Source organism: Lygodium microphyllum, chromosome 1, assembly GCF_053477565.2.
Source record: "Lygodium microphyllum isolate KBCC chromosome 1, Lygodium_microphyllum_v1.1.10, whole genome shotgun sequence".
Taxonomy (NCBI): domain Eukaryota; kingdom Viridiplantae; phylum Streptophyta; class Polypodiopsida; order Schizaeales; family Lygodiaceae; genus Lygodium; species Lygodium microphyllum.
The window spans coordinates 56,727,629-56,754,965 of NC_141135.1; the positions used below are offsets into that span (position 1 = coordinate 56,727,629).

General features: G+C 43.6%; 1 protein-coding gene across 6 annotated transcripts in view; it reads right to left on the reverse strand.

The window, feature by feature from the left end:
* Positions 1-27,337, reverse strand: part of LOC148041143 (uncharacterized) — a 141,676-nt gene that overhangs the window by 56,938 nt on the left and 57,401 nt on the right. For all 6 annotated transcript variants that reach the window (XM_087676998.1, XM_087677006.1, XM_087677011.1 and 3 more), the window contains exon 3: positions 12,231-12,562. In XM_087676998.1, the coding sequence (XP_087533124.1) occupies positions 12,231-12,562 (332 nt within the window). The remainder of the gene's footprint in view (positions 1-12,230; positions 12,563-27,337) is intronic.

Below are 27,337 nucleotides of genomic sequence, written 5' to 3' on the forward strand. Positions count from 1 at the left end.
TTTCCAGGTCCAGTTGAATCAGTACCACCTCCTGGTTAGAATGCCTTGCATAATCAATAGCTAGTTGAGCATTCAATACATTGTGCAGAATATTTCGGCCCTTGATGAAACCATACTGTAGAGGATGCACAATGGCCGGGAGATGCTTATGAAGCTGATTCGCCATTATTTTGGAAAAGATTTTGTACATTGAACCCATCAAGGAAATGGGGCGCCACTGTGTCAACCTAGATGGCGAAGGAACTTTTGGAAGCAGTTTAATAAGGCCTTCTTTCCATGAGGAAGGCATGATCCCGGTTTGCCACACCTGCTGAAACCAAGCCTGCAATGGTTTCGCCAGTTGGGAAGCAAAAGCTTCAAAGAACTCATTGGTGAGACCATCCCAACCCGGGCTCTTATCCTTGGGCAAATGTAACAAGACGTCCATAACCTCTGCCTCACAAATATCGGACTCCATAATAGCTTGCATGTCCTGCAGTAGCTGATTGCGGACAAGGTCATAAAAACCCGAACGGGCCTGAGTGATTTGATCTGAAGGTGGAGAAGTGGTGCCGAGAAGGTCACGAAAATAATTCCTGCACATATGCACAATAGTCTGCGGATCCATGATAAGGTGACCTTCTGCATCCTCGAGTCTGGTCATATTCTCCCTAGCAGGAGAGGCATGGAGAGCTCGAAAGAACTTATGGGTTTGACATGCATTATCTTGCAACGTCTCTGTCAGATGTTGCAGTTTGGCCTGCTGATATGATTTCAATTGGAATTCTTTAATAAGATCCGCCACTCGCATGGCCAGTGCGAGCAGAAATGCATCATCCGGAGTGTCCACCAGTAGAGAGCGAACCAAAGCCAGCATGTCCTCGGCTGCCTTGCGACGCTGCCGACAAAGAGAGGCATGGTGGATCCCATAGCTCTCTGAGAAATCTCTCTCTCTCTCTCTCTCTCTCTCTCTCTCTCTCTCTCTCTCTCTCTCTCTCTCTCTCTCTCTCTCTCTCTCTCTCTCTCTCTCTCTCTCTCTCTCATGGTGATAATTGATCAAGTTGATTTAAGTTCAAAGTATTGTTATTCTCACATTCTTCCCCGTGCTTACATTGGTATCAAAGCAAGGACTTCTTCTTTGCAATAAGTTTTTTGGGTGACAAGATCTTTGTGCCCAACTTTCTCACTATATCAACAGGTGAAGATGAGAACTTTGGTGAACAACTCCAAGGCTCCCGGCACTCTATATCCATATGCTACTTTGATTATGAGAAGATACAAAGACACAAGGAGTTGAAAGCCGATCTAGAAATTCAAGCTTTGATGGAGAGAAGGGCTAAAGCACAAGCTGAAGTGAAGGTCTTTGAAGATTTCCTTACCGAGAAGGCTCTTGAAACAAATGGTATTACAACTGCAAAGGCCTATTTCAGCATGAAAGCTATCATGTTATTGATGCAACTAAGTCTATGAAAGGTAACATATCACCTATCATTGGAGGATCCACCTAAGCGTTGACTTCAAAGACTCATCATACACAAGTTGCATCCTCTTGTCCCAAGAATCCCTCCATGGAGAAGGGCAAGGAGAAAGTCAAAGAACTAGCTATTTCCATGGTATCAAAATCTCCAAAGATGCTTTTAGCAAAGGAAAATGATGCTAAAGGAGACTTCAAGCCTAGAGAGAAGAGCATCAAGTTTAATGTTTTCTATGGTAAGAGAGATTCCCAGAAAGCTGTGTCTTTTTACTAGACAATTTAAAGCTGCTTTTTGTCATGAAGATTATATTAAAAAATAACAAATTAGGATGGTTAAAATGCATCTGAAGGATGTTGCTTTAAATTGGTAGCTCAAAGTTGTTCAAAAGGGAAAGATACCCAAGTCTTAAAAAGAGTTAAAGGAAATGTTCAATAAGAAGTTTTTCCCTTCATCCTTTGAGGTACATGTCGATAAGAATGGGATGAGCTAAAGCAAAGCCATGGAGACAATGTTGAACCATATATCAATACTTCTACAGTTATTTCTCTTAAGTTTACATCTCTTATTAATGAAGTTTCTTTCAATATGGAGATGAGAAAGTTTATCCATGGATTACACCCAACGATACAACAAGCTATCAAGATGACAAAGCCTGATACAATACTTCTACAACTATTTCTCTTAAGTTTACATCTCTTATTAATGAAGTTTCTTTCAATATGGAGATGAGAAAGTTTATCCATGGATTACACCCAACAATACAACAAGCTCTCAAGATGACAAAGCCTGATACTTTGGAAGTAACCCAAGATGCGGCCTTAGAAGCTAAAGGACTACATATGCCATGGATGCTTGGTAAAGCCTCAAAAGAAAAACCACAAACGAAGAAAATCAAGATGTTTGACCAAAAGAAGCCAGATAAACAAAAACCCAAGCATAAGGATGGAGATAGACTACCTTTGCCATCCAAAAGAAACTAACATATCAGCAATTAGCAAAATATACAAGAGAAGGATGATGTTTCTCTTGTAGAGAAAAAGAATACATGGGTGATCAATATCCTAATAAGGCAAAGAAGAAAAAACAACCCTAAAAGACACCTCAAGCAAATATTGTACGTAAGGAATCCTTGTAACAGGATTAAACTCCATTAGAGAAAATGAAGCTTTTTATGGCTTGGGATAGAATTGCTAATCAACCTATTCTCATTCATTTTGATACATGGGCTACATATCATTATATCCATCCTCGGATCGTTGAAACTCTACATCTACCAAAGGAAAGATTTGGAACATCAAATGTCAGGTGTTGCTTTTCAAAGAACAGAGTGTGAAGTTACTCCCATTCTAGGGAAACTACGAATTGAGATAGGAGATTATGTAGATATGAGAGTTTTGTCATGGGAGATCTTGGTCATTGTGATGTTGTATCAGGAATACCTTGGCATAGAAGAATAGATCCAACCATTGATTGGAATCAAAATATATTTAGATTCCCTTTCAAAGGTAAAAATGCATCTTCTGATGTGGGAGTGGAAGGAAACTCTATTCCCATCTTATTCCATGTACAAATTTGTAAAGCAACGAAAAAGACTATTTTCTCGTACTTGATTTTTGTCTAGAATTGAAGAGTCTACCTCAGATATAAACGAGAACTGAATGAGTTTCTTAAAGGAATATGAAGATTATTTTGTAGACACTTTACCTAACAAGTTACCACCAGAGAGACCAGAAGATCATCACATTGATCTCATTCCTGGGCGCTCACCTCCAAATAGACTATCCTATCGTGAAAGTCTAACGCAACAAGAGGAGATTATGAAGCAAGTGAATGAGCTCTTGGAGAAGGGTCTAGTAAGACCTAGTTCCTCGCCTTTTTGCTCTCCAATCCTCTTAGTGCAAAAGAAAGATGGATCTTTGCACATGTATGTGGACTACAAGAATTGATGACACCTTGGAATGGGAAACCTATCGCAAATTGAAAGGATCCAAAGTATTTAGTCAGATTGACTTGAAGAGCAACTACTATCAAATAAGGATTGCTCCTCAAGATATTTATAAAACAACATTCAAGAAAACTTTTGGTTTGTATGAGTTTCTTATGCTACCATTTGGTCTCACCAATGCTCTTGCAACCTTTCATAGAATGATGGAAAGAATCTTTAGAGCACATCAGAAGTCTACAAGTATTTTCTTTGATGATATTTTGATTCATTCAAAAGATCAAGAAGAGTAGAAACAACATTTGAAAATAGATTTTCAAGAACTCCAAAACACAAACTTTATGTGAATAGCAAAAAAACTGAATTTCTTCTAGAAGAGATCCACTATATGAGCCATATTGTATCCAAAGATGAAATTTGGATGAATCCAAAAAAGTGAAGGCTATCGTAGAATGGTCAAAATTGACTAATATTGATAACGTTTAAAGTTTCTTGGGGTTATACTCTTATTACACGAGATTCATTAAATGATTTGCAATGGTTACTGGACCATTGCATGATTTAACGAAGAAAGCAGTGGCATTTTGATGGACCAAGCTAGATAAGAAAGCTTTTGAAGCTCTAAAGTTCTATATCAGCAAAGGATCTGTTTTGATTATACCTAATTTATCGAAACCTTTCTTTGTGGAATGTGATACTTCAAGACAGTGCATTGCTAAAGTCTTAAACCAGGAAGAGCATACAGTTGCTTATGCAAGCAAAAGGTTACAAAATGCAAAAAAGAATGCTACTACCTATGAAAAGGAATATCTACTATGATGCTATGTGAAGATTTGTTGTTTTCTTTGTTTTGGTTATCAAAAGAATGAAATAAAAGCTTGTTGATGCTACAAGATAGATTTTCTTGCAGTAGAATCCCCTTTTCCTTGGTGCTCCTCTTGGGGCTCCATGTTTTTGGTGCGCATCTGGGGAAACTTGCCATCAACAAGCATCAAAAGAGGTTGAAAATGAAGGAAATGGCATTGCCAAAAAGAGAAAAATTCAATGGATGCTTGCAAAGTTCATTCTTCCACTGAAGAGTTGGAGATTCTTATCATCAAAGCCACTTTTCACAAGAAGTTCATCCCACAATGGCGGAAACATATCACCATCCTGATACATGCTCTATGTGGTGGACTGTTTCCTCTTCTTGTTGAAGCAGTAGAAACTTGCATCTTGGTGGCAAACTGTGTGGGAACAAACTAAAGAGCAGAAACAGAGAGAATGACCATCCATTAAAGATTTGGCATTAAGTTTCCAAACATCATCAAGTGGGAGATTGTGAAGAAGCTTCAGGAGCTGTGGTCTGTGGAGGTTCACGAAAACAAGAAGGAAAAGAGTTGGAATTTGTTCATGGATGCACAATAGCAAGATACGTGGGATACTTGGTGCACTGACAATCTTCTGTTTGTTCAATTAGCAACCCACTGAAAGTTGGTAGATAGAGTATTTTTCACAACATACACTGTTGAAACCCTCAGAAGCTAGCATTATTATAATGACACAACAACGATCCTAAAAAGAAAGAGTTTTGATACTTTCAGAATGGAATATCTCCCCCTCTGTAGTGATTTGAAAGCTGAATTCAGAGATGTTGAAAAGAAGGAAGTAGAAGAGATGTTGGCCAGAGAATCCCCCAGAGACTAAGCCCTCTCTGATACTATCCTGTTGAGTACAAACCAACTGGTTGAAGCCAACCCCCTGATGAATGACGCAATCAAGAGGCAAGCGTTAGAACGAGTCCAGAGGTACGTGAGAAGGGAGAAGGCAAAAATCAAAGCTGAGAACAAGCTAGCAGTAGAAGCCTCCTTTGACACCCTAAAAGCACTCTTTACAGAAGTCCCCATTCATGGTGACTCAAGGTCCCCTTCCTAGTCAGATTCGTCCTAGAAATATTGATGACCGGCCAGCAAATGTAGTCCCATTGCCAGTTTTTAAGGGAGAGTACAATGAAGACCCTGATCTTCATGTAGCAAAGTTCATGGTAGCATGTGTGGCTAACAATGCCAGACCCCCTAAGCATTGGTTAGCAATATTCCCCGCCGCTTTTAAGGGCACGGCGTTTCAGTGGTATGAGAGACAAGCAGCAGGAACTTTTGACACATGGGACGACCTGAAGTTGGCCTTCCTCACTAAATTCAGCCGTGAAGGTTTTGAAGAGCGAATGCAAGAGGAGTTCATGAACCTAAGTCAGTCCTCGAGAGAAAGAGTAGAAGCTTATGTCTCGCGAATAGAATCCATCCTGAAGAGATGGACTAACCATCATTTGGACGAAGGTATCTAGAAAGGAGTGTTTCTCAGAGGCCTACAACCAGAAGTTCGCAAGTTCGTGGAATTGAGAAGACCAATCAATCTGCAAGCTGCAGTGGAAGATGCAAGATTGTATGACGAAGTTGAAGCAAGGCTATCAATGACTCCAGGAAGAGGAGTCTTATCTCCTCCCATGCCAGGAATGGTATACCCACCAAATGTAGTCCCAGGGATAGTTCCCTACCCCTATCCCCAAATGCAAACAGTGCCACAATATAATGCATCTAATCCACTGTTGTCACCACAAACGACAATGCCTCAAATGATGGTTCAACCATAACAACAATAGTCTCAAACAGTTCTTCCAATGGCGACTCAACAGTGAAACCCTACCAACTGGAATCAACAACCCGAAGTCTCAGTAGAAGCTTTAAATCAGAGCCAGAACAGAGGACCTTCTAGATCGATCCAACCAGTTTATGCAGTTATTACAGAAGCTTTCCAAAAACCTACCACAAGTACTTCAGCAGGTGAAAATCTGAATGACTACTTATCCAACTCAGATGCAAGTATCAAGAAAGAGCTTCTGGATGTGATTACAGAGTAGCTACAGATGTTGAAGGTGAATACCACCAATATATCCACTCCTATGGAAGTTGGAAGAGATGTGATGCGCTCTAATACATGATACGGAAAGTGTCATCGAGCGGGACATTTAGCCACTGAATGTACCCGAAAACCAACCATTCCTAGAGCCTTCTGTTTCTACTGTTTGTGAAAGAATCATACAGAGGATATTTGCTCTCTAAAAGAGATGCATGAACGAAGACAGAAGGATGAAAATGCGAGATTCAACTTGCTGGAATCCAATATGACAACACAAGATATTGGACCAAAGCTTAGGAAATTTTGTCCCAATTTCGGTCCAAGGAGGTTTCCCTCTCAAAGTTACAGAGGACGACAGTCTGGCGGTGGTTAGAGATCAGAGATGGAATGTTATAGGTCTGGAGAAAATGGTTATATCTCCCCAAATTGTTCAAACCCTAGACGATCTGTGGATTACAAGCCCTTATGCAGCCGATGCAAAGGTGAAGGCCACACTGCAAAGGACTGTCCAAGCCCAACCCTTGTAAAGGCCAGTGGTACTGATAGCCAACAGAAGGTACAAGAGTCTGCCTCCAATTTGATAGAGTTGGAAGTTGCCATTGTCACGTGCACCAAGAAGAAGGAACCACTTGTTCAAAATGAAAATAATTCTCCTGCCAAGACTATGAAGTTCAACCTGCCAACAGAGAGATACAGTAGTACAGGACAGAACAGTGCAGTACAGAGCACTGTAGTGGTACAGAGAGTCACAAAGACAGTCCCAGAGACAGGACTAGAGGCCCAAGAGATAGATGAGAGAGAAACGCTTCCAGAAACAGAAGAAGTGCTGATGCTGCAATTATTAGAAGAAAAAGGAAAGATGAAAATGGGTGTAGCCCCATTCTCCAGCCGGCTGGAGAAGCCTGTGGATCCTATAAAAAATTATGACTTGGTAAAAGACCTAGACACTTTTAAACCTAACTTGACGTTCCGGCAGTTGCTGATGCTGTCTCCCAACTGCCGAAAGAAATTCAAAAGCATCTTGACAAAAAGACGTGGATTAAGGATCGCTCCTTCAACAGCGACCAAGATCAATAAGGCCCCGGAGCCTATAAAGGAAGTCGATATGGCTAACGCTTTCCTAGATCCTGGAACCCCAGAGATTAGTGTATGGATTGAAGGATGCTTTACTTCAGATGTATTGATTGATGGAGGCTTGTCAGTAAACATAATGACGGATGTGACAATGAAGGACTTAGGGTTGCAAGGAATTCAACCTACACAGTGGCTTATCAGATTGGCAGACCAAAGCAAAATTAAACCTTTGGGCATCCTTCCATACTTTAAAAAAACCCTTGCAGGAAGAGATTATTAGCTGACATATCTAGTGGTTATACCAAATTCTTAAGGGATCTCATACCCTCTGCTGTTGGGAAGACCTTGGCTTTTTGAAGCAAGAGCCAAGACGGACTGATTCAAAGAAACCCTGACTCTAGGCAGAGAACCCAACAAAGTGGTGTTAAAGCTATATGGATCGTAAAAAGGCAATGGATCCACATCCATTGAAGTCATAACTGACTCCTCCAACGAGGTAATAGATGGTACATTAGGAGACGAAGAGGCTGTTAAGCAGATCTTTCCTAAGAAAACAGAGGCACAGTCCCTAACAGTGGGTACTGTAAGCCAACTGCCAAGGGAAACAAAATCCTTGTCAACGGGAGAATACCTCCTGCCTCAACTAAAATTAACTTCTGAAATCACCTCTGACAGTGAAATAGAAGCATGGATGTACTGTTCTCCCTGCTACATGACAGTCGCAGAGACAGAGCAGAGGCAGAACAGATACAGAGCAGTAACAGATACAGAGACAAAGCAGAGGCAGAACAGAGACAGAGCGGATACAGAGGCAGTCACAGAGACAGTAACAGACACAGAGCCAGAGCCAGAGCCAGAGTCAGAAGCTGTGACAGAAGCAGAAGCAGATGTAGAGACAGAGACAGAGGATCTGTTCGTCTCCTACAGAGCCTTTACAGAAGCAAAGATAGAGCCTCCAGAGAAAGAGGATGAAAATGATGATGAAGAAAATGAATCAGGTTATGAAAGTACAGACGAAGAATTTCCTCTGATAACACATGATCTTGTTGATGTCCCTACAGAGACCTCAGTGGCCGAAGATCTCAGGATGCTGTATGAAATGACTATGGTTCCATTTGGATTAACCAATGGACCACAAAGTATGCAAAATCTGCATAAGCAATGGATTAGAAACATAAAAATTAAGTTCACCAGTAGCTCCTGTCGCCCTGACCATTCAGCCCAGAGAAAAGATGATGATGATGATGCCCCCTGCCAACAGAAGCTAGAGCCATCAAAACCTCGGCTTCTAGAAGGTCCGTGCTATGTGGCATTCCTGGATGCATCCTCTGAAGATGAATCCCTAAGTCCAGAAGAAATTACCACTTAAACAAAAGCAAACAAAGCTCCGATACCCTTCTAGCAACCTCAATAAACAAATGAGACATCTGTTCAGAAGGAGGACACTGGTTCTAGCGGAACATCAGACGAGGATACTACTCTCTTGAAAGAGTCAGACCTCTATCCAGAAGCAATCTGTGGGACATTTATCCGCGAAGTGAAATATGAAAGATAAGTAACATTCCTGGATACTGACGGTACTGAACGTCACCTAAAAGTGGGTCTCAATCTTCCAGAGGGGGAACTAGTGGTCCTGCAAGACCTACTCAAAGAGAACTTAGATGTATTTGCTTGGTCATATAAAGATCTAAAGGGGATTGATCCCACAGTATGTCAACCTCACATTGACCTAGAGCCTGATGCCAAACCTGTAAGGCAAAGACAAAGATGTATGAATCCTAATTACTCTGCTCTGGTGAAGGCTGAATTATTGAAAATTCTTGAAGCAGAGTTCATTTATCACGTGGCTAACAACGAATGGGTTTTGCCCATTGTGGTAGTACCCAAGAAGAACGGGAAACTTCGAATATGTGTGGACTTTCGGAAGGTCGATTCGAAGACGGAGAAAGATCATTTCCCTATCCCTTTTACAGACCAACTGTTGGACACAGTGGCAGGCCATGAGCTATGTTCCCTCTTGGATGGATTCAGCGGATATAACCAAGTCCAAATCGCAGAAGAGGACCAATCTAAAACAACCTTCACCACAGAATGGGGGACCTATGCCTATAGAGTGATGCCATTCAGGCTCTGTAATGCTCCTGCCACCTTCCAACGATGGCTGCCTTCTAGAATCATCTGCATGATTTCATCGAGGTATATCTTGATGACTTTTGTGTCTATAGTTTGATCCGTGAGCAGGGATCAGGTGGTTGCAATCATGCGAACTGGTTTGGTCTTAAAGCAAATTGCTGCTTTCCATGACAGAGCTGCCATCTTTTATTTTACAGGAAGGTCTCCCTTAATCACTAGAATTCGTGCTTTGCTGTAGTCCATGTTGGTCAATGTTGAATAGTGCCATGATGCTTCAAGGCATATGCAGACCCTCTTGTTGAAGAGATATATGATAGACCGAGGGGGTTCTTTGAGGTTCTTTTTAGTTCCTCGGAAGTGCGGGCTTTCATTATGCAATGCATTTCTTCGTTTTTGGATGGGCAGCTGGTTCATATGGTCCCTTGGAGACCTATGGCCGAGTTTCAGGAGGTGTTGAGGCAGGCATGCCCGATTTTGGAGGAGGTGATTAATTTTCCTTCGCATCTTTGGAGACTCCTCCCTCTGGTATTGAGAACCCTTGGTGAGGTTTTGGTGGAGCCTCGGTTGGCTTCCTGCAATAGGAACAAGGCATGTATGCTGTGGGATACAGGAAAACCTCGCCCTCGCATTTTGAAGTTCCAGGTTTACAAACGTTGGTGGAAGGCCATATCAATACCATTTGATACCTGCAGATCACCATTATAGAAGTAGATGGTGATCATGTCACTGAACACTAACAGGCTATGTCCCACCAGATCTGGGCTAGGACTGACTTTTGCAGGCCCTGTGTGGAAACACTCTGCGCAGGAATAGTAAGTGCGAAAGTTGTTCTCGCTCCCTCAGTCATTCACTCAGAAGCTGCAGGAAGGAGGAATGCCAAATTTGTAGGTCGAGCAGAAGTGTGTATGTACAGGGACGGCAGGAGCAGGTCGCGATTTACAGGGTTTTTTACAGGGCAGGTAGGTGTGACCCACTGCGGAACAGAAAAGGGGGGCCAGGAAGACTGCATGCGACCCTCCTGAAACAACGACGCTCCTGATCCAAGGCGTAACCCTGTGGAGACGCAGAACAGGCAGAACTGCAGGACGATTAGGGTTTACCAGCTTAACGACAGGCAGAAGACGATGGCACTGGGGCAGATACGATTAATTCAGATAAAACAGCAACGTGAACGATGCACAGGACAGGACGCCACCACAACCACAGCAGTCTAAATGAGACCTTGCTTGAAGGCTCTGCCAATGCCAAGCTGAGTGGGCCATTTTCCTGGTGTCAAGAAGAGAAGGGGCAGCATGATGTCTTGAAGACACCTACAAGGTTGGTGGCAAACAATCAAGAGATACAATAGACTCTAGCACTCCAAAGAACTGCCTACCAAGATCCATAATTTCACAGAGATGAGATAAAAACAGGATATCAAGTGACTAAAATGGTTCATATGATGAAGTGCATAATAAGGGTGTTACTGTGTCTCAGGATCTTTGCATATAATGGCTACAAACTACCAAGTTGCAACTATGAGAGATTTTTAGTGAAGAGTAGAAGCATAGTGATATTAGGCTACAGTAAAACATTAACACATTACAAAATTAGGTAATAATGGTAGGACAAAAACTGAAAGCCAGTAGTTTCGCCTAATGACATGATTAGGGATTCTTCTCATCCTTTATACTGGGGAGTGACCTTTTGACCCTTCTTAAACATAAGTTAGATGTAGAACAACCTGGGGTAGGAGGTTGCTCTCACCATACAAACTTTGCTCATGCTTCAGGGTTTGTTTATTCTTGTTGGCTTGACATTAGGGTGTATTTGCAAATCTTGATTCTCAACAAGACCAGCACAAAGGAAAAAGTTGATGCTGATTTGGAATGCTGGCATTAAAAATGCAGATATGACAGCAAATATCATTCTCATATCCTACAATTCATTACTTTCAAACTTAAAAAATGTGTGCACCTCATATTCATGTACTTCAAGAAGCTGTCAAAGTTTCAACTGGCAGTGTGCACCTACCATGAACATCCAACCCTTTCAGTTCTCAAAAAAATGATAAACCTAGGGTGGCCAATAATTTATAAATACAATCTAACACCGAGAACTGACTGTCCCCCCCCCCCCCCCCCCCCCCCCCAGCCGCTTTAGTCACCACTCTGATCTGCTGTCTGCTTGTTGCCTGCATGCCATGTCTGCTGTCACCTGGGCTGCCTAATCATCATCTAATCAATGTAAGTCATAGACTCCATTAAAGTTGCTGTTGTCAGCTGTCAGCTGCATAGCCTCTTCCTAAAGGTACAGGGTACAGTCTCATCCAACTGCCTGATGAGGTAGCTTTTGAACTTTACAAAAAACTGGCACTCGTTATGCTGGATGCCTTGTTTCAGGCAATGCAACAGAGTCTTCTCTGGGTCCATGAAGATCCCCACGCAGGCATTGTCTACCATTTTGGGCTCTAACTCTTCTGGTAGAAGCATCAAATTGGTCTATGATACTTCTAGGCCAACATGAAAAGGAGGTGCATCTTCCCATGACTAGGAAACTCCAACATCTACTAAACAGGACTGGGCTTGTTAAAGATCTTGAATGGCCCCAACCACTGAGGGGCTAACTTGATGTATTTTCAAGTGAAACATGAAAACAAATTTCAAATACACAACAATGTTTGTCTGCATATTTCAGTTAAACAGCTGAGTTAAAATTGTCCTCTCACATTTGATTGGACTTTGAATGAATACCTGACTCCTCTCTTGAACAAAATTTTGCAATGCATCGGATTTGCACTTTGCAATTCTTTTACGAGCATAACGTTGGATTGTAGTCGCTGCCTTGTTTCGTTTCTCTTCCCATTGTTTTGAATCTTCATAGCACCCTGGATAGATAGGATAATCTCCGCTAGAGTCAAGAACAAGATCCCGGCGATCCATCTGTGTCCATGTTTCTCTCGTTGTATTCCAACATTGATTTCTTATATCACAAAGCTGAGTCTCTCTTGTGAGCTTGACTACTACAGGTTCACTTTTTTCACTCTTCCCCTCAGTTTGTTGGGCAGCATTCAAGTAACAAATACCTGCCAAATATTCAGCTTGAAACTCTTACCAAAATAAGTCCTTGTGTAGTTTAGTATACAAGGAAGCTTATTTAGAATGGAGAGATATAATGTAAATCTACAATGTTGGTGACATTTGCATAGTCAAGATAAGCTTCTACTGCCTTAGATAGTACTGCTCACCCCATTATTCTGTTGTTTTAACGTCTTTCACACATAGTCACAATGATTGACCATTTTTGGGTCCTCCATCCCTGTTTCCCACCCCATACCTATTCCATGTGACTACATATTCACATGGAATGCCAATTTATGGCCATCCATGTCTTCGTTCCCCATTTGCATTTCTCATATGTGACTATGCTTTCCCAACTATCTACTTTTAGCCACCTTTCTTACCCTCTATTTTACTTTTCTCAGCCACCTATCCATTATCATCCCAACATCTTCAATGGAAAAGAGATCATGTCTACCTCTTAAACATACCATATCTTGCTTATGACTCAAAGAACCAAATAAGGAAAGTAGAAACTTCCTCCAAGAAATTGGAGAAAGAACCCAAAAAACCCATTTCAAAGTTGAACCCAAAGGACATCCCCACAACTGCTCACGTGAAGTCCATGGCCAAAGCGGTGTCCAGCCAACCAGGGAAGGGGTATAATGAAACATCTTCTAGAAGCACAGTGACCATACTCTATAATCTCATGAAGAACTTCCATGACCTAGCTCAAGTAGAAGCATGGCTCACAAAGCCATAATGAAAGATGAAGAGCTCACATCATGAAGTCCCCAGTAGAGTGCTCTATTTACAGCTGGCCTAGTCAAACCCATAACGACTATCACTTATTCACTCCATGTGGTCCTACATGCTCATCATCAAACCATGGAAACATCTGCAACTATTCATCCATGTTCATCCCAAAACTAGACTATAAATTCTTAGCCAAGTTGTTTCCATCTTCCCACCCATGCCATGTAGTGCAGGGCACCACACCCACTACATATGAAGGGATGCAAAGGGAATTTAATGAAGTGAGAAATTGTGCCACTATGAGGACAAATGGACTCATTAAGAGCCTATGGAAAAGCACCAATCACCACCCTACAAGAAGTAATATCTTGTCAATAGGCACGATGGCACAACTATTTCAAAGACTTGCCAGCTGCGTCGTAGGAAAAGCATAGAGTTTCGAGGCACACAAACAAGCTATCCTCATACATCCAATTAGGTGATGCAGAAATTGATCAAGGCTACATGAAGAAGTACTAGTTGCAAGAAGCAAGCCTCCTACTCAAAGCAACCCCCCTGCTTCAAGGAGGTCCCCCTGCGTGACAAACATGACACGAGATGTGGCCATGACAACTGATGATTGCCAACCAAGCTGACGTGTGACGCCTTTTCCACCCTTCCTTGACTAGCGCTAACCTGTTGCCTCAACCAGCGCTGGAACGCCTGACCCATTGCCTCAGACAGTGCTTCTCTCCTGTCACCTCTGCCACAGCCGCCCATCATCCCAGCCACAGCAACTGTTCTTGCTACTCCCACCTTTGCCATAGCCGCCCACCACCTCTGCCACATTTCAGGGGGGGACTTTAACATGATGGAGGCTCTCAAGGACACGAGAGAAAGATACACAGAAACTATTAGAGGAGAAGAACAGACTGCTTGGGAGCTACTATTTCAGATCAGAGGCCAAGACCCATGGTTCAGAGGAGTTGGGTAGGTCCAAAAGCTCACTCCAGTTCTCCAAGAGAGACAAGGCACTGGGAACCAAAATTTTCTCTAGGATTGAACGATTTTATATGGATGATTGGGCTTGCAACAGGCGGCTAACGGGCATCATACCTAGCATGACCCTCTCCGACCACTCACCTATTCAGTTACTTCTCTTTAAGAGAGCCGAAGGATCCCACTCCAGTGTTAAGATTCCAGAGCACTTGTTCTATGAGGACGGTCTTAGAGAGTCAATCACACAAATATGGAAATCTAGACCCTTCTCAATCTGACGAGCAGCTAGTGACTTGGATAAGAGCTTACAAGAGATTAGTTCCTTCTTCATGAAGGAGGCTACAAGGAGGAGAGAGAGCCCTTTAGAGAAGGAAAGATCTGCTAGAGCATCATTGCCTACCTTAGAGAGGGGAGAGGAGAGACAGCCAGGGTGCAGATGGACAATTGAGAGGATGCCCATCGCCAGAGCAAAGATCGATGCTATGAAGGAAGCCAAATCAGAGTATAGATTTCACACACGAGCTTCTTTCTAGACTCGCTCTGGTGACAAGGTTAACAGAGATTTTTTCTGCACCACAGGGCCAAAACACTCTAGACAGGGTGTTAGGAGACTCAAGAGAGTGGATGGATCCATTGCACATGGCCCCTTGGAGGCGAGACAAGTGGCTACATAGTACTACACAGCTTTACTTGGATCCACTACACAGTACTACACAGCTTTACTTGGATCCACTACTAGGCCCCCAGGTTATGAGAGGGATAGAGAGACAGTATAGCAAAGCACAAAAAAGGTGATCACAAACAGGATGAATAGATACTTGATGGCCCTTTTTACAGAGGAGGAGGTGCAAAAGGCGCTTTTGGCAGTGTCCTCAAGTAAGTGTCTAGGAGAAGACAGACTGGATAAGTCCTTTTTTGTGAGCTATGGGGATCTTACTAGTGTAGGCCTCGTCTCAGCTTTCCAGCAGATCGTGGCATCAAGGGTCATGCTGGAGGGACTTTCCAAGGGATTGATACATCTCACTCCCAAAGTGGAGATAGATTGGAGATCAAACACTGGAGATCAATTACTTTGCTTGGAACTGCCTATAAGATACTTGCAAAGGCAATCAATCTCAGATTAGGCCCATTGATGCTAGATATCATCCACCCCACACAAATAGGTTTTGTCCAGGAGCACAGCATCTTGGACAACATCCTCACTTTCTAGGAGTCCATAGCTTTGGCTCAATCGAGGCATCAGATCTTATCGTGCTACTTCTCAACTTTGAGAAGTCATACGACCGCGTCGATTGGGAGTTCTTATAGGGTACGATGCTGAGGATGGGATTCCCAAAGTAGTGGGTCAAGGGAATAGTGGCTCTTTACTCCTCAAATCATAGTCAGGTTATGACCGGTGAGACACAAGGAGACAGATTCAGCATTCAAAGATTAGTTGGACAAGGCTTCCCACTAGCACTCTATTCTTATTTGTAGCACAGGCCATGAGCTCCTTCTAGAGAGGCAAATCTATAGGTATCAGAGGCACCAAGTTACCCATCCTTGAGTTTGACGAGCTTCAGAATGTGGAGTTGGCAAATGACACAGCAGTCTATCTAGACGGGGATGAGAGTAACTTTAGGGCCTTTGTATTGGCCATGGAGATATTTTGTAGAGCAATATGGGTGTTAATTAATTGACACAAGTCCTATGGATTTTGGGTATGTGACACTAGACAACCAGAGTAGTGACCGCATGAGGATTTCACGTGGGTTCCTCGTAAGACCACAATGAGATATCTTAGATGCCATGTGGGGATTGGCATTACCTCAAAGCAACAGCTAGCACCTCTTATCTTGAGCATAAGACAGAAGCTTCTTTATTGGAGCTCAGCAAGACTTTAACTCACAGGGAAGTAGTGATCGCTGACCAGGTCCTTTTTGCGACTATGTGGTATATCACTTCTTATTGGGCATTCAAGGTCATGCATTGGCCAGGTGAAGCGCCTTATTAGGAACTTCATTCGGTCCAAAGGAGACGAGGGCCCGGCCAGGGCGAAGGTTGCTTGGCATGTCATCATACAACCTAGAGCCAAGAAAGGGTTGGGAATCATAGACCCAAACAGCAAGAGCAAAGCCTTGATGGCTAAGTTAATTGTTAGGGGTTTGCTTCCAAGTGAGGAGCCTTGGAAGAAACTTCTAATAGGGAGGCGACAGGCTATGACAACTACACATGGAGAACCATGACTGCCCAGCATCCACAGGATTTTTTCAAGATACAGGGCCAAGGACCTAGGGAGGAGCTTTGAGGTCAGATTTGCAGCTACTATTATCAACGCCTAGAGAACTATACTACCAGAGCTTCACCAACTACCCCCCAGAAAGGAAACCTCTTCTCTTCAATCACCTCTTGAGATTAGACTCTAACCACACTCTTGGACAGAGGACATACTTATCATGGGGGAGTTTTTCTTTACAAGTTGTTGTATCAGTGGGAGATTGGTTTGCATTCCAGGAGCTACCATAGGAGGCTCAGAGACAAAGACTACAGGGGCTTAGGGGAGCTAGAGTTATGATTGAGGCCGTGACAAAGGAAGTTCCACCGAATTGGGGAACAGTTATGACCACCTCTCAAACTTGGATCAATCTCTTTTCTAGAGGGGACATTCTTCTAGCAATCCTTGCAATTAGCAAAGATAGGACATTTACTTTTATGGTTAAGGAGGATGGCCATCTCCAATGAAAGGACCTCAACCAGGCAGCATTCATTAGATGCTTTAGACACACGATCAGAGTAGTGGCTCACTTTGAGAGGAAGTGGCACATTGACCCAAACCTAGCCACTTGTCTGGTTGATGGATGGAGATATTGGACTTACCAGAGGAGACCTCTATAGAGATTACAGTGGGATCCACAATAGTGGGTGTGGAGGGATCCATTCCTTGATAGACCTTGCGATGTGCCCTTCTTTGGCTACACTACCAAGTTGGAAAAGAGAAAACAAATGAGCAAGATGAGAGCACAGCTAGCAACCTCACCCCATTGGCTAGGAAATCCATGGGGCGAGAGGTGAGTGGGGTGTTGGCCCGAAGTGAAGGGTTTCATGCATGAGCCCTTGCGTAAGCACCAGAAACTTTCAAGTGCCTTGAGGAAAAGCTCCTTGCCCATTGGGGGGAGATGTCATGGTGGACTGTGGAACCATGTCGCGTTACCGTGCCGTGTCGTGCTGAGGCGCCGTGTTGAGTTGAGAAACCGTGCCGTGTTATGTTGGGGAACCATGTCGCGTTATGGTGATATGTCGTGTTATGGTGCCATGTTGAGGCCCAAGGGGCGTGATATGCCATGTTATGCTGTGTTATGGTGCCGAGGCATGTTATGGTGGTTTTTGGAGTCTGTCACATATTCATTTCCTATCACTTGTACTTTCTCACAAACTATCATATCTATCTATTCATCTTGTTGTGGATTTACAAGATCTCTCTCTACCATGGATCTTCACTCTCCATAGCCTAATGATCCATCTTCATGAGCTCCATGCCCAACAAAAGAAAGTATCCAAGACTGATGCAGCTAGGGAATAGGAAGCACGCAGCTACCAAAAGTGACCTTTTAGGTAGAAGACGAGGGGTATCACAAATGATCTCCCCCATACTCATGGTGGAACTTATACCTGTGGAATCATGCAAGGGACTGGTGATGTGCAGCTACTGACAAAGAGGACAACGGTGGTGAGTAGCTCTAATATCATTGTTGAGTATGCAACTTCACGAGTGTGACCAACAGGCTATGGTGGATGCATAGTTGTCAAGTACGAAAGGTATAATATGGTACGGTATGATAAAATACGGTACTAAATGGTACCTTATGATTTAATAAGGTACACTACGATATTAGTACGAAAAAATTTAAGATAATTTTTTAAATAACAAAAACCATAAATCATTAAATGATAGATCATGGAATATATGTTTAAAGTGGAAATAGCCATTTCATTGCAGAATAAGACGAATACATGAGGGTGACCATCACGGTCGCATGGGCTGTGCAAAACATGCAATATGTATATCTGATAGCAAAAAGAGATAGACATATGAATCTATGATGAGGCATCACTATCATCATCATCAGAACCATCTGAGTGCTCATTAAGAGAGTCTGAAGATGACTCCTCGGCAACATTGGATGATGAGACACGCTTATACTTATCCTCACTGATGAGGTTACCATCATCATCAAATGATGGCTCCCTAGGTGGCGGCTGTGTAGGCAAGGGGGAGATGTCATCATGAGAGGCACAAGATATGAGCTACTAGAGCCCCACCTTACATATGTCTACAAGCCACTCGAACCACCCCTCCTCGATGATGGAGGGTGTCAAATGACCATGCCCTTGCTACCACCTATTCAAACTCCTCACCCATGAGCACGTTAACTACGAGTGTCACGAGTATCTGCTGCTATAAGCTCTCTATAGAGCTCTGCAAAAGTAATCTCCTCCTCCTCGTCTACCTCCTCATGTATACTCGGAAGAGTGTCGCCCGTCAACTTGAATGTATGAACATTCACCTACACAATGCAGTGATGCATGTAAGATTGATCATTGTAAATGCTAAAGTCTAAATTGTAAAGTATAAACTTCAAAGTTCAAAGTTTAAAACAACAAATTTTAAATGTTATGGTTAAGTGTTTAAACTTTACCTGCTTCGAACTACCCATGCTCATCATAGCCCTAATCATGCATAAGTGAGTGCGGCAATAGACTAGCCGCTCTAACTATCGTGTGCTAAGCCAATTGCAATCTTTGTGTGAATGAGAGAACATGCACTCCAGTTTCTCTCACATGCACCTGAAGAGCAATCCTGGGCAAGGACCCTCATGGCTAAGGGCTGAAGGGTCTCCAATGCATATCCAAAGTTTTGCCACCAAAATAAAGGTCTCACTAGTGACTCTGTCCTCCAACAAGTGGGAGAAGCAAAAGCCACATACCCTCTCTGATCTACATAGCATCCTAACTCCCCTAGTACTACATTCTAGTCATCCACACGGACCACACGAGTCAAATAAGCAAGCTGGTCCGAACGGAACTCTCTATCATCCATGACCGCCGGTGACTCCTAGGCAAAATGTACCAATGTGGCAAAACCATGGATAGGCTTATGCATCCATGGCCATCTCCTCTTTGCTATCTCTAAAACATGTATATGTTGTGTTTCTATAATCACTGTACAAGCACGTGTCTCCACCAATGCGGCTCTAACGAAGTGAAAGAAAGGGCCCATGGTGGACCCCTCACAATCACTCATACGTAACATCCTATAAAAGGAAGTCACGACAATGACAATGACACGGACTTTTTGCCAAAACTGCTCATTAAGGCACAAGCATTGCATGAATTTGGCCTCTCTGTCTCATGCTCATCCCACTCATTCCATAGAGTGGTCACCACTGTCAAGACGGACTGCACCTCATAAAGGCGCTCCAACAATAACCACATGTAAGCAAAGCGAGTTGAAGAAGGCTTCTTCAACTCCAGTGTGTTGTGCTCACGATACATCACAAGCACCTTTACCTTTATCGTGAAGAATGTGACAATTGATGTAGCTTTGCAGACCACCCTCTTCACCCACTTGAGCTTCCCAATGTCTTCCACAAGCAAGTCCAAACAATGATTTACACATGGAGTCCACATAATCGTAGGAAACTCGGCAAGCAAACGGCCCATGCACCGACAATTCGATAAATTGTCGGTTACAACTTGCACCACATTTAAGGGGTCCACCTACAACCACAATTTACAAATTACAAGTATACTAACAATACTTGGAGGTTAGAGAGAGAAAGAGAGTTGAAACTTGAGCCTTTCAAGTTTCAACTTTCAACTTTCAAGATTCAAGAATGAAGAGAGATGGGGGTTGGAGGCCTTGCAGCCCAGGGAAAAGAGAGAATCGAGATAGATACTAGAGAGAAATTAGAATAGGAAGATAGATAGTTATGCATAAATCAATTATCATAATGAAAGAAAGTGAAACAAATTTAAAAGGCAATGTATACCTCAATGATAGCTTGTCGAATGTGGCAGTAAATGAATGCACCCGTCATTTTCCTCCCCCTCTTGCTAGTATCTACGGCCCACAAAGTAAGTGCCAAGAGAACATGAGACGAGTATATTGATGATGCCCTGTTTCTTACGATCACTCCATCCGTCAGTGAGAATGGAGAAACCATATTATATCCATGGGGCCCATATAGATCAAGGGCTCTATCAATCCTCTCCTCCTCTCCCGCATTGCATGAACCTCCACTCTTTGTCTTTTACTGGAGCCAGATGCGGATGTAGAGCCCCCACCACCAATGGCTGAGGCCTCTCCCGCATCGGTTGAAGATACGCCCACATTTGATGCTTCCTCATTAGTAGGCATAGGAGTTGGTGCCAATAAGCCACTTCCTCCTCCTCTTGTGGATCCCCCTCTCATCTTGGTGAGAATCTCCTCCGTGATGTTTTAAGGGATCTCCTTGCATGGAGCAACTTGCCCCCCTGTCTTGAAAAGATGTTGGAGAAGCCGAGTTGCACCACTTGTATAGCGCTTCCCGCAATACTTGCATATCCAATGGTAGTAGAAGTTGGACTTCTTTGTGTCCCTCTCCACATCGATCGCATGTAAATTAAAGACCTCGTGCTTCTCACGAGTCATGGTGCCAATGACGGATAAAGAGGCCAAAGAGAGAGAGAGAGAGAGAGAGAGAGAGAGAGATGCTTGAGTCTAGACTCTTGAGACTTGAGTCTTGAAAGTTGAAAGGGAGGGAGACTTGAGAGGCCCTAGGGTTGGGATAAAGTTGAAAGAGCAAGAGTGAGAGAGAGGGGATGGGAGATGAGATTTGTGAATGGCAAATGCTTCGATAGGGTGCAAGAAAGAGGGGATGGGAGATGAGATTTGTGAATGGCAAATGCTTCGATAGGGTGCAGGAAAGAGGGGATGGGAGATGAGATTCGAGAATGACAAATCATAAGTCCATTCAAGAATCAAGATCCAAGAGAGGAAGATGAGAATGGTAAGTGCTTGTTGAATTGGTGTGTAAGCATGGAGGAGAGGAGCACCTTTTGTATATGAGAGAAGAATCAAAGTTCAAACAATCAAAGAGAGGTCAACGGTCAAAGAGAGGACTGCCAGTTGGAAGGAATCCAAAGAGGGCTGGCGGGATGCATGGCTGGAAAAGGGGGTGGGATGAGGTATCCAAGGCTTCCCACCCTTCCAAAAAGTGTCAAGCAAGCAAGCGGAACGCGCAAGAGTAAAGGCAGGGGCACAGGAAACGCGGAACGCGGGACACAAGACGTGCATGCGAGGTGGTCCAAATAGACCCAAAATATCGTACGAATCCATACGGATCATACGGTACACGGATAGTACCATACGTCATACAGAGGCAACTATGGGTGGATGGAACTCCATGGAGATGAGAGAGAGAGAGAGAGAGAGAGAGAGAGAGAGAGAGAGAGAGAGCTTGCAAGAGAGAGAGAGAGAGAGAGAGAGAAATACAATTACCTTTTACGAAGAAAAGAGAGAGAGAGGACTTGAGGTTCCTGTTGTGGCGATTTTCCCTGCATCTCCTGCTCATCTAGGGCAGCTCGTCGACTACTGCAGGAGAGATGGCGATGGCGAATCTGTTCGTGACTTGAGGTTCCTGCTGCGGCGATGATCCCTGCATCTCTTGCTCGTCTAGGGCAACTCGTCGACTCAAATTCTGATCCTGCCCCTCCACTCTGTGTATTCCGTGTGACTCTATAGGCAGTTGTGTTGTTGCAGACCTGCTATAGCCTAGATCTGCAGTCGCGAAGAACGTGGAGAGAGAGAGAGAGAGAGAGCCTGCGCCGTTTCTGCCTTCCGTGAGCTCTGCTTTTTCCTTGCCATCCTGCGAGCTCTGTCCCTGCACGCCTGCAACCTATCATCGGTACCTGCCTTCCGTGACCTCTGCCCGTACACGCCTGCAACCTGTTCGTGTGGCGCCCAGATCTGTTCCTGAGACAAAGACGCCACGTTGGGAGAAGGGACAGCTCTGTCCTAGGCAGAAACAGTCCTGTTGTCCGGACAGTCTTCAGCACACCCTACTTAAAGGTGGTCTTACTTGCGAATCGTGGCTTTGCATCTGACCTACACAAGTGGTGATACAACATGGCTGGTCTGGATATGGCCTTTAGCGACCAAACGGTGGCAGCCCTTGGTCCGGATTCTAATACAGAGGAACCAGAGGATATGGTTCCTTGCACAAAGGAGATGCCCCCTGGTCCTGACTTCCAGCTTGCGGGCAAATGCACCAAGCATACTTCGGAAGATACAATGGATCATCAGGAACATTCTTATGCTCAGGTTGCTTCTGATTCTGTGGATTCTCAGGATGTTGACTGGGAGCATTTGTTAGAGTTTGCCAACATTCTGCTTAGTAATTATGTTCAACATAATCATGAAGCATTTTAGGACTCTAGAACTAAAGACGTTCTGGAAGCCACTGTGGACCCGAAAAATGTCTTGTGCTCATTCTCAGTGTTTTATGAGCGTGTTGTTATACTCTTCTTTACTGGTAGGATCCCAGTGCTTTCCCGTATTCGCCAGTGGCTGCAAAGTCTACTACAAGGGGAGTGTGTTGAAGAGATTTTTGTTGGGCACCGAGGCTTTTATGAGATGTTGTTGAAATCTGAGAAGCATCGTGCCGATCTGCTGTCTAAACTGCCTTTGTTCTTTAATCGCCGTTTGGTCCATATTGTGCCATGGCACCCAATGGCAGATTTTCAGCGCCTGCTTCAACGTGAATGCCCGGTGTAAGCTGAAGTGGAAAATTGTCCGGCTGTCTATTGGCCACTATTAAAGGATGCCATAGCCGTTGTGGGCACTATTTTGGTTTCCTTGAGCCTCAAGGCCATGAATCATAACCGTTTGTGTATGCTATGGGACACTGCTCAGAAAAGGCCTGATTGGTTACGTCTTAATTGCTCTGGCATGCATCTTTTGCACTTTCGTTTGAAATGGGGTAACTTTGCAAGGCATTGTTTTTCGTGTGGAAAATTGGGGCATTTTATGGCCGAATGCCTAGTGAAGCAACCCACTTCAGATGTTGAGGCTGTTTTGCCTCCCATGGAAGATATGGTGCTTGATGCTCTGTTGCAAGATGCAACCCAGCCACCTAAAGTTTTGGATAAAGGTAAACAACATGTTTCCGGTTTGGATTCCCGTGGCAATGATTGGGTAGATGTATGTGCAAAAAAAGGTAAAAGGTTTCATGTTGGCATGGTGGATACTGTGCCTAATGCTTCACAAGATTCCTTGCGTACTTATACGTGTAGGAAAGAAATGTTGTCTTCAAAGCACACTGCTCATGATATGGTTTCTTCTGCTCATCGCAATCAGCCTACTAGGAAAGTATATACGGACGGTCCAAAGGGCCCACTTGCTAAGTTGGCTTTTGATGCTAGAGGTAACGTGATTACCCCATGGGATTGTCGTTATCCCCGATCCATCCCCAAGACAGTGGATACACCGTCTACCTCTAAATCTGGCCGTCAGAACTCTTTTGCCGTGTTAGCTTATTTTTTGGATGAGGGAGTCCTTGACATTCTAGCAGAAAAGGTTAAATCGAGGCAAGCTTTGCCTCGTTCCTGATTTTCTTTTTTGAATACACATGAAGATAGCCACGTGGAATGTGCGAGGCATTTGTTCTCGCAACAAGCAACATGCCATGTGGATTGTATTGCATGAGAATCAGTGGGATGTCTTGTGTGCTGTTGAGCACAAGAGTCACGGTGAAGCAGGAAAAGTTGTGGATTGCCATGGGTTTCGCTTGTTTTATGTAGGGACATATGCCATGCATTATTCTGGTGTACTTATGATTGTACATGAGAAATATCAGCCTGTTCTTATTAAAAATGATGTACATGGTCGTTTTGTGGTGATTGAAGTTTTATTTGAAGGAGAGATCTTATGGTTACTTGGCCTCTATACTCCAAATGACCCTTTATCCCGCCGGGATCTTTGGAATACTTTACAGACCTCCTTGTCACTTGGCAGACAGGGTTTTTTTATGGGGGATTTTAATATGTGTGTTGATTCTTCACAATCCACATCAGAGCATTCGCTGATGGACGCTCCGAAAAGCCGTGTGTGGAATGCGTTTGCTCACTACATGGTCGCGGTTGGACCGCATGTACATCATGCAGAATGATGCTTTTCTTTCTGAGATCCTACAAATGAAAGTGTTGCAACAATATACCTTGTCGGACCATTTTCCTCTACAGCTTAAGATGCTTGCACAACCCATTGCACCTTTTAAGCAATTTCTGGATAGACTCCCTTTGCATTTCAACTCGTCTTATTTAAAGCATTCAATCTTTTAGGGTTATATACAGCGATTAATTGAGATATTTTTATTGGATTTTTCCTCTGAGGGCAATGCTTCTTTTGAACGATTGCTCTCTAATGTGCAGCGGGTTGTTCGGCAGTATGGGATCCATCATGCCTCTCTTTGTCGGCGGCATCGACAAGCAGCGGAGGAATTACTGGCTTTGGTTTGTTCTCTACTGGTGGAGACTCCAGATGATGTATTTCTGCTGCCACTGGCTATGCGTTTGGCTGATCTATTAAAGAGTTTCAATTGAAATCTTATCAGCACGCCAAATTGCAAAATTTGACTGAGAATTTGCAAGATAGTGCTTGTCAGACTCATAAGTTCCTTCGAGCTTTACATGCATCTCCTGCTCGAGAGAATATGACTAGACTCCAAGATGCAGAAGGTCAAATGGTCATTGATCCTCGGACTATTGTGAATATGTGCAGGAATTATTTTCTAGACCTTCTTGGTTCTACTCCTTCACCTTCTGACCAAGTTACTCATGCCCGCTCAGTTTTCTATGATTTGGTCTGCAATCAAGTTCCACATAACATGCAAACTACTTTGGAGACAGATATTTGTGAGGCGGAGGTTATGGATATTTTTTTACACTTGCCCGAGGATAAAAGTCCCGGTTGGGATGGTCTCACCAATGAATTCTTTGAGGTTTTTGCTACCCAACTGGTGAAACCATTGACGGCTATGTTTCAGCAGGTTTGGGAAACGGGGTTCATGCCTTCCTCATGGAAAGGTCTTATCAAACTGCTTCCAAAAGTTCCTTCGCTGTCAATCCTGAAAAATTGGTGACCAATATCTTTGATGGGTTCGATGTATAAAATCTTTTCCAAAGTGATGGCGAATCAGCTCCATAAGCATCTTCCTGCCATTGTGCATCCTCTTCAATATGGTTTCATTATGGGCCGAAACATTCTGCATAATGTCTTAAATGTGCAAATGGCTATTGACTATGCAAGGCACTCTAATCAATTGGACTTGGAAAAGGCTTTTGATTATTTAGACTGGTCTTTCATTGCAGAACTTATGTCTACTATGGGCTTTGGTACTCGGATTACACCATTAGTTTTGCGGCTTCTTTGCGAGTTATGCTAAATGGTGGTGTTACCGAACCATTTGTCCTTGCATGCTCTGTGAGACACAGTTGCCCTTTGAGTCCTCTTTTTTTTGCCCTTGCGACTCATCCGCTTCTTTCAATGTTATCTCATATGGCAGCTTCTACTCAATTGGCTGGATTGTCTCTTCCTTTTGGATAGCACTTCATTAGTCAATCCTTGGCTAATGACAGCTTTATGATTTTGCATGTGGACAAGGATAATCTTCACAAAGCATTAGATGTTTAGACTCTCTTTGGTCATGCTTCTGGTCTTCATATCAATACTTTGAAATCAGCCATTCTCAGTTGCCCAGAGTCAAATTTGCAGCCATTAGACTGGCAGGGAATGGCTATTCCCCGTGGTTCCATTGTCAGGCAACTTGGATACCCTTTGGGTGTTGATGTTCGGCCAAAGCAACTACTAGAGTGGATTTCACAGAAACTGGTAGCTAAGTTTCTACATTGGAAGTCGCAGGCTTGGCCCTTCCATGTTCGCCTCAAAGTGGCTCAGACAATTATGTTGCCAATGCTCACATATTTCTTGCCATTGCTGCCTTGGACTACTACTACATTGAATGCTCTTACTCAGTACATTCGTTTCATGTTATGGAAGGACTCCTTGCATGCAGGCATTTCATGGATTTCTTGGTTGCATGCATGTACCCCCAAACGCATGGGTGGTGGGGCTATTTTGGATGCCGAAACTCATATGTTGGCACTTCGTTGGTCTCTTTTTCATGCCATGTGCTTGGATCATCACCTTGGGTCTTTATAGCCCGTTATTTTCTTGAGGATTACGGGCTTGTGCATGGTAATACCCAAATTCGGAGCTCCTGGTGGCATGTTCTTAATGTAGACTCTCAGTTTTCTAGTCCTTCTTAATTCCTGCTTGCTCATTTGGTATGTTCCTGGAAATTGATTCTCCAGAAGGCTCGATGGCATCCAGCGAAGGACCACTTAGATACTAACTCTTTTCAACTGGAATTGTTGGCAGCCTCACGATTACTTTCTTGGGAAGGCAAACATGAGCACGTTTGAGCTTGACTTCAATTGCAGATGCCACCCTTGCCAGTTGCAATGTGTTGATATCGTTTCGTACAGCCAGGAGGCTTTTCAGGATCCCTCGTGGACACCGTGATTTATGGGAACAGCTTTTGCTGGTGCTCCAGAGCAAACAACCCTTTCCTGCCCTTGCTTCGGATCGTCCCTGGCAGGACTGGGACCTTGCAGGTTGGTTGGATTTGGAAAAGACCTCAGCTAACCAGGTGTATCATCTTCTGATTAAATATCATCAATGGCTGGTTACTAAAGCTAATATTGTATGGGGATTGCGTAAATCTCAATCATGGTGGAAGGCAACTGTGATGGAGGGCTGGTTGAACAAGACACCTTTCAAATGCAAGGTCTTTCTTTGGAGGGTGATGATTGGTGGTCTTCCTCTTGCTTCAGCCCTTTCCAAGCGTCGAATCTCCAACGGCAATTGTTTCTTTTGCACCATCAATGTGGAATCGGCCCGTCATCGATTTGTTTCTTGCCCTCTCGCTAAGAAAATCTGGTCGCTCTTGTTAGCGGCTTGGCGAGTAGTGGTTGGTTTCTTGCTAAGC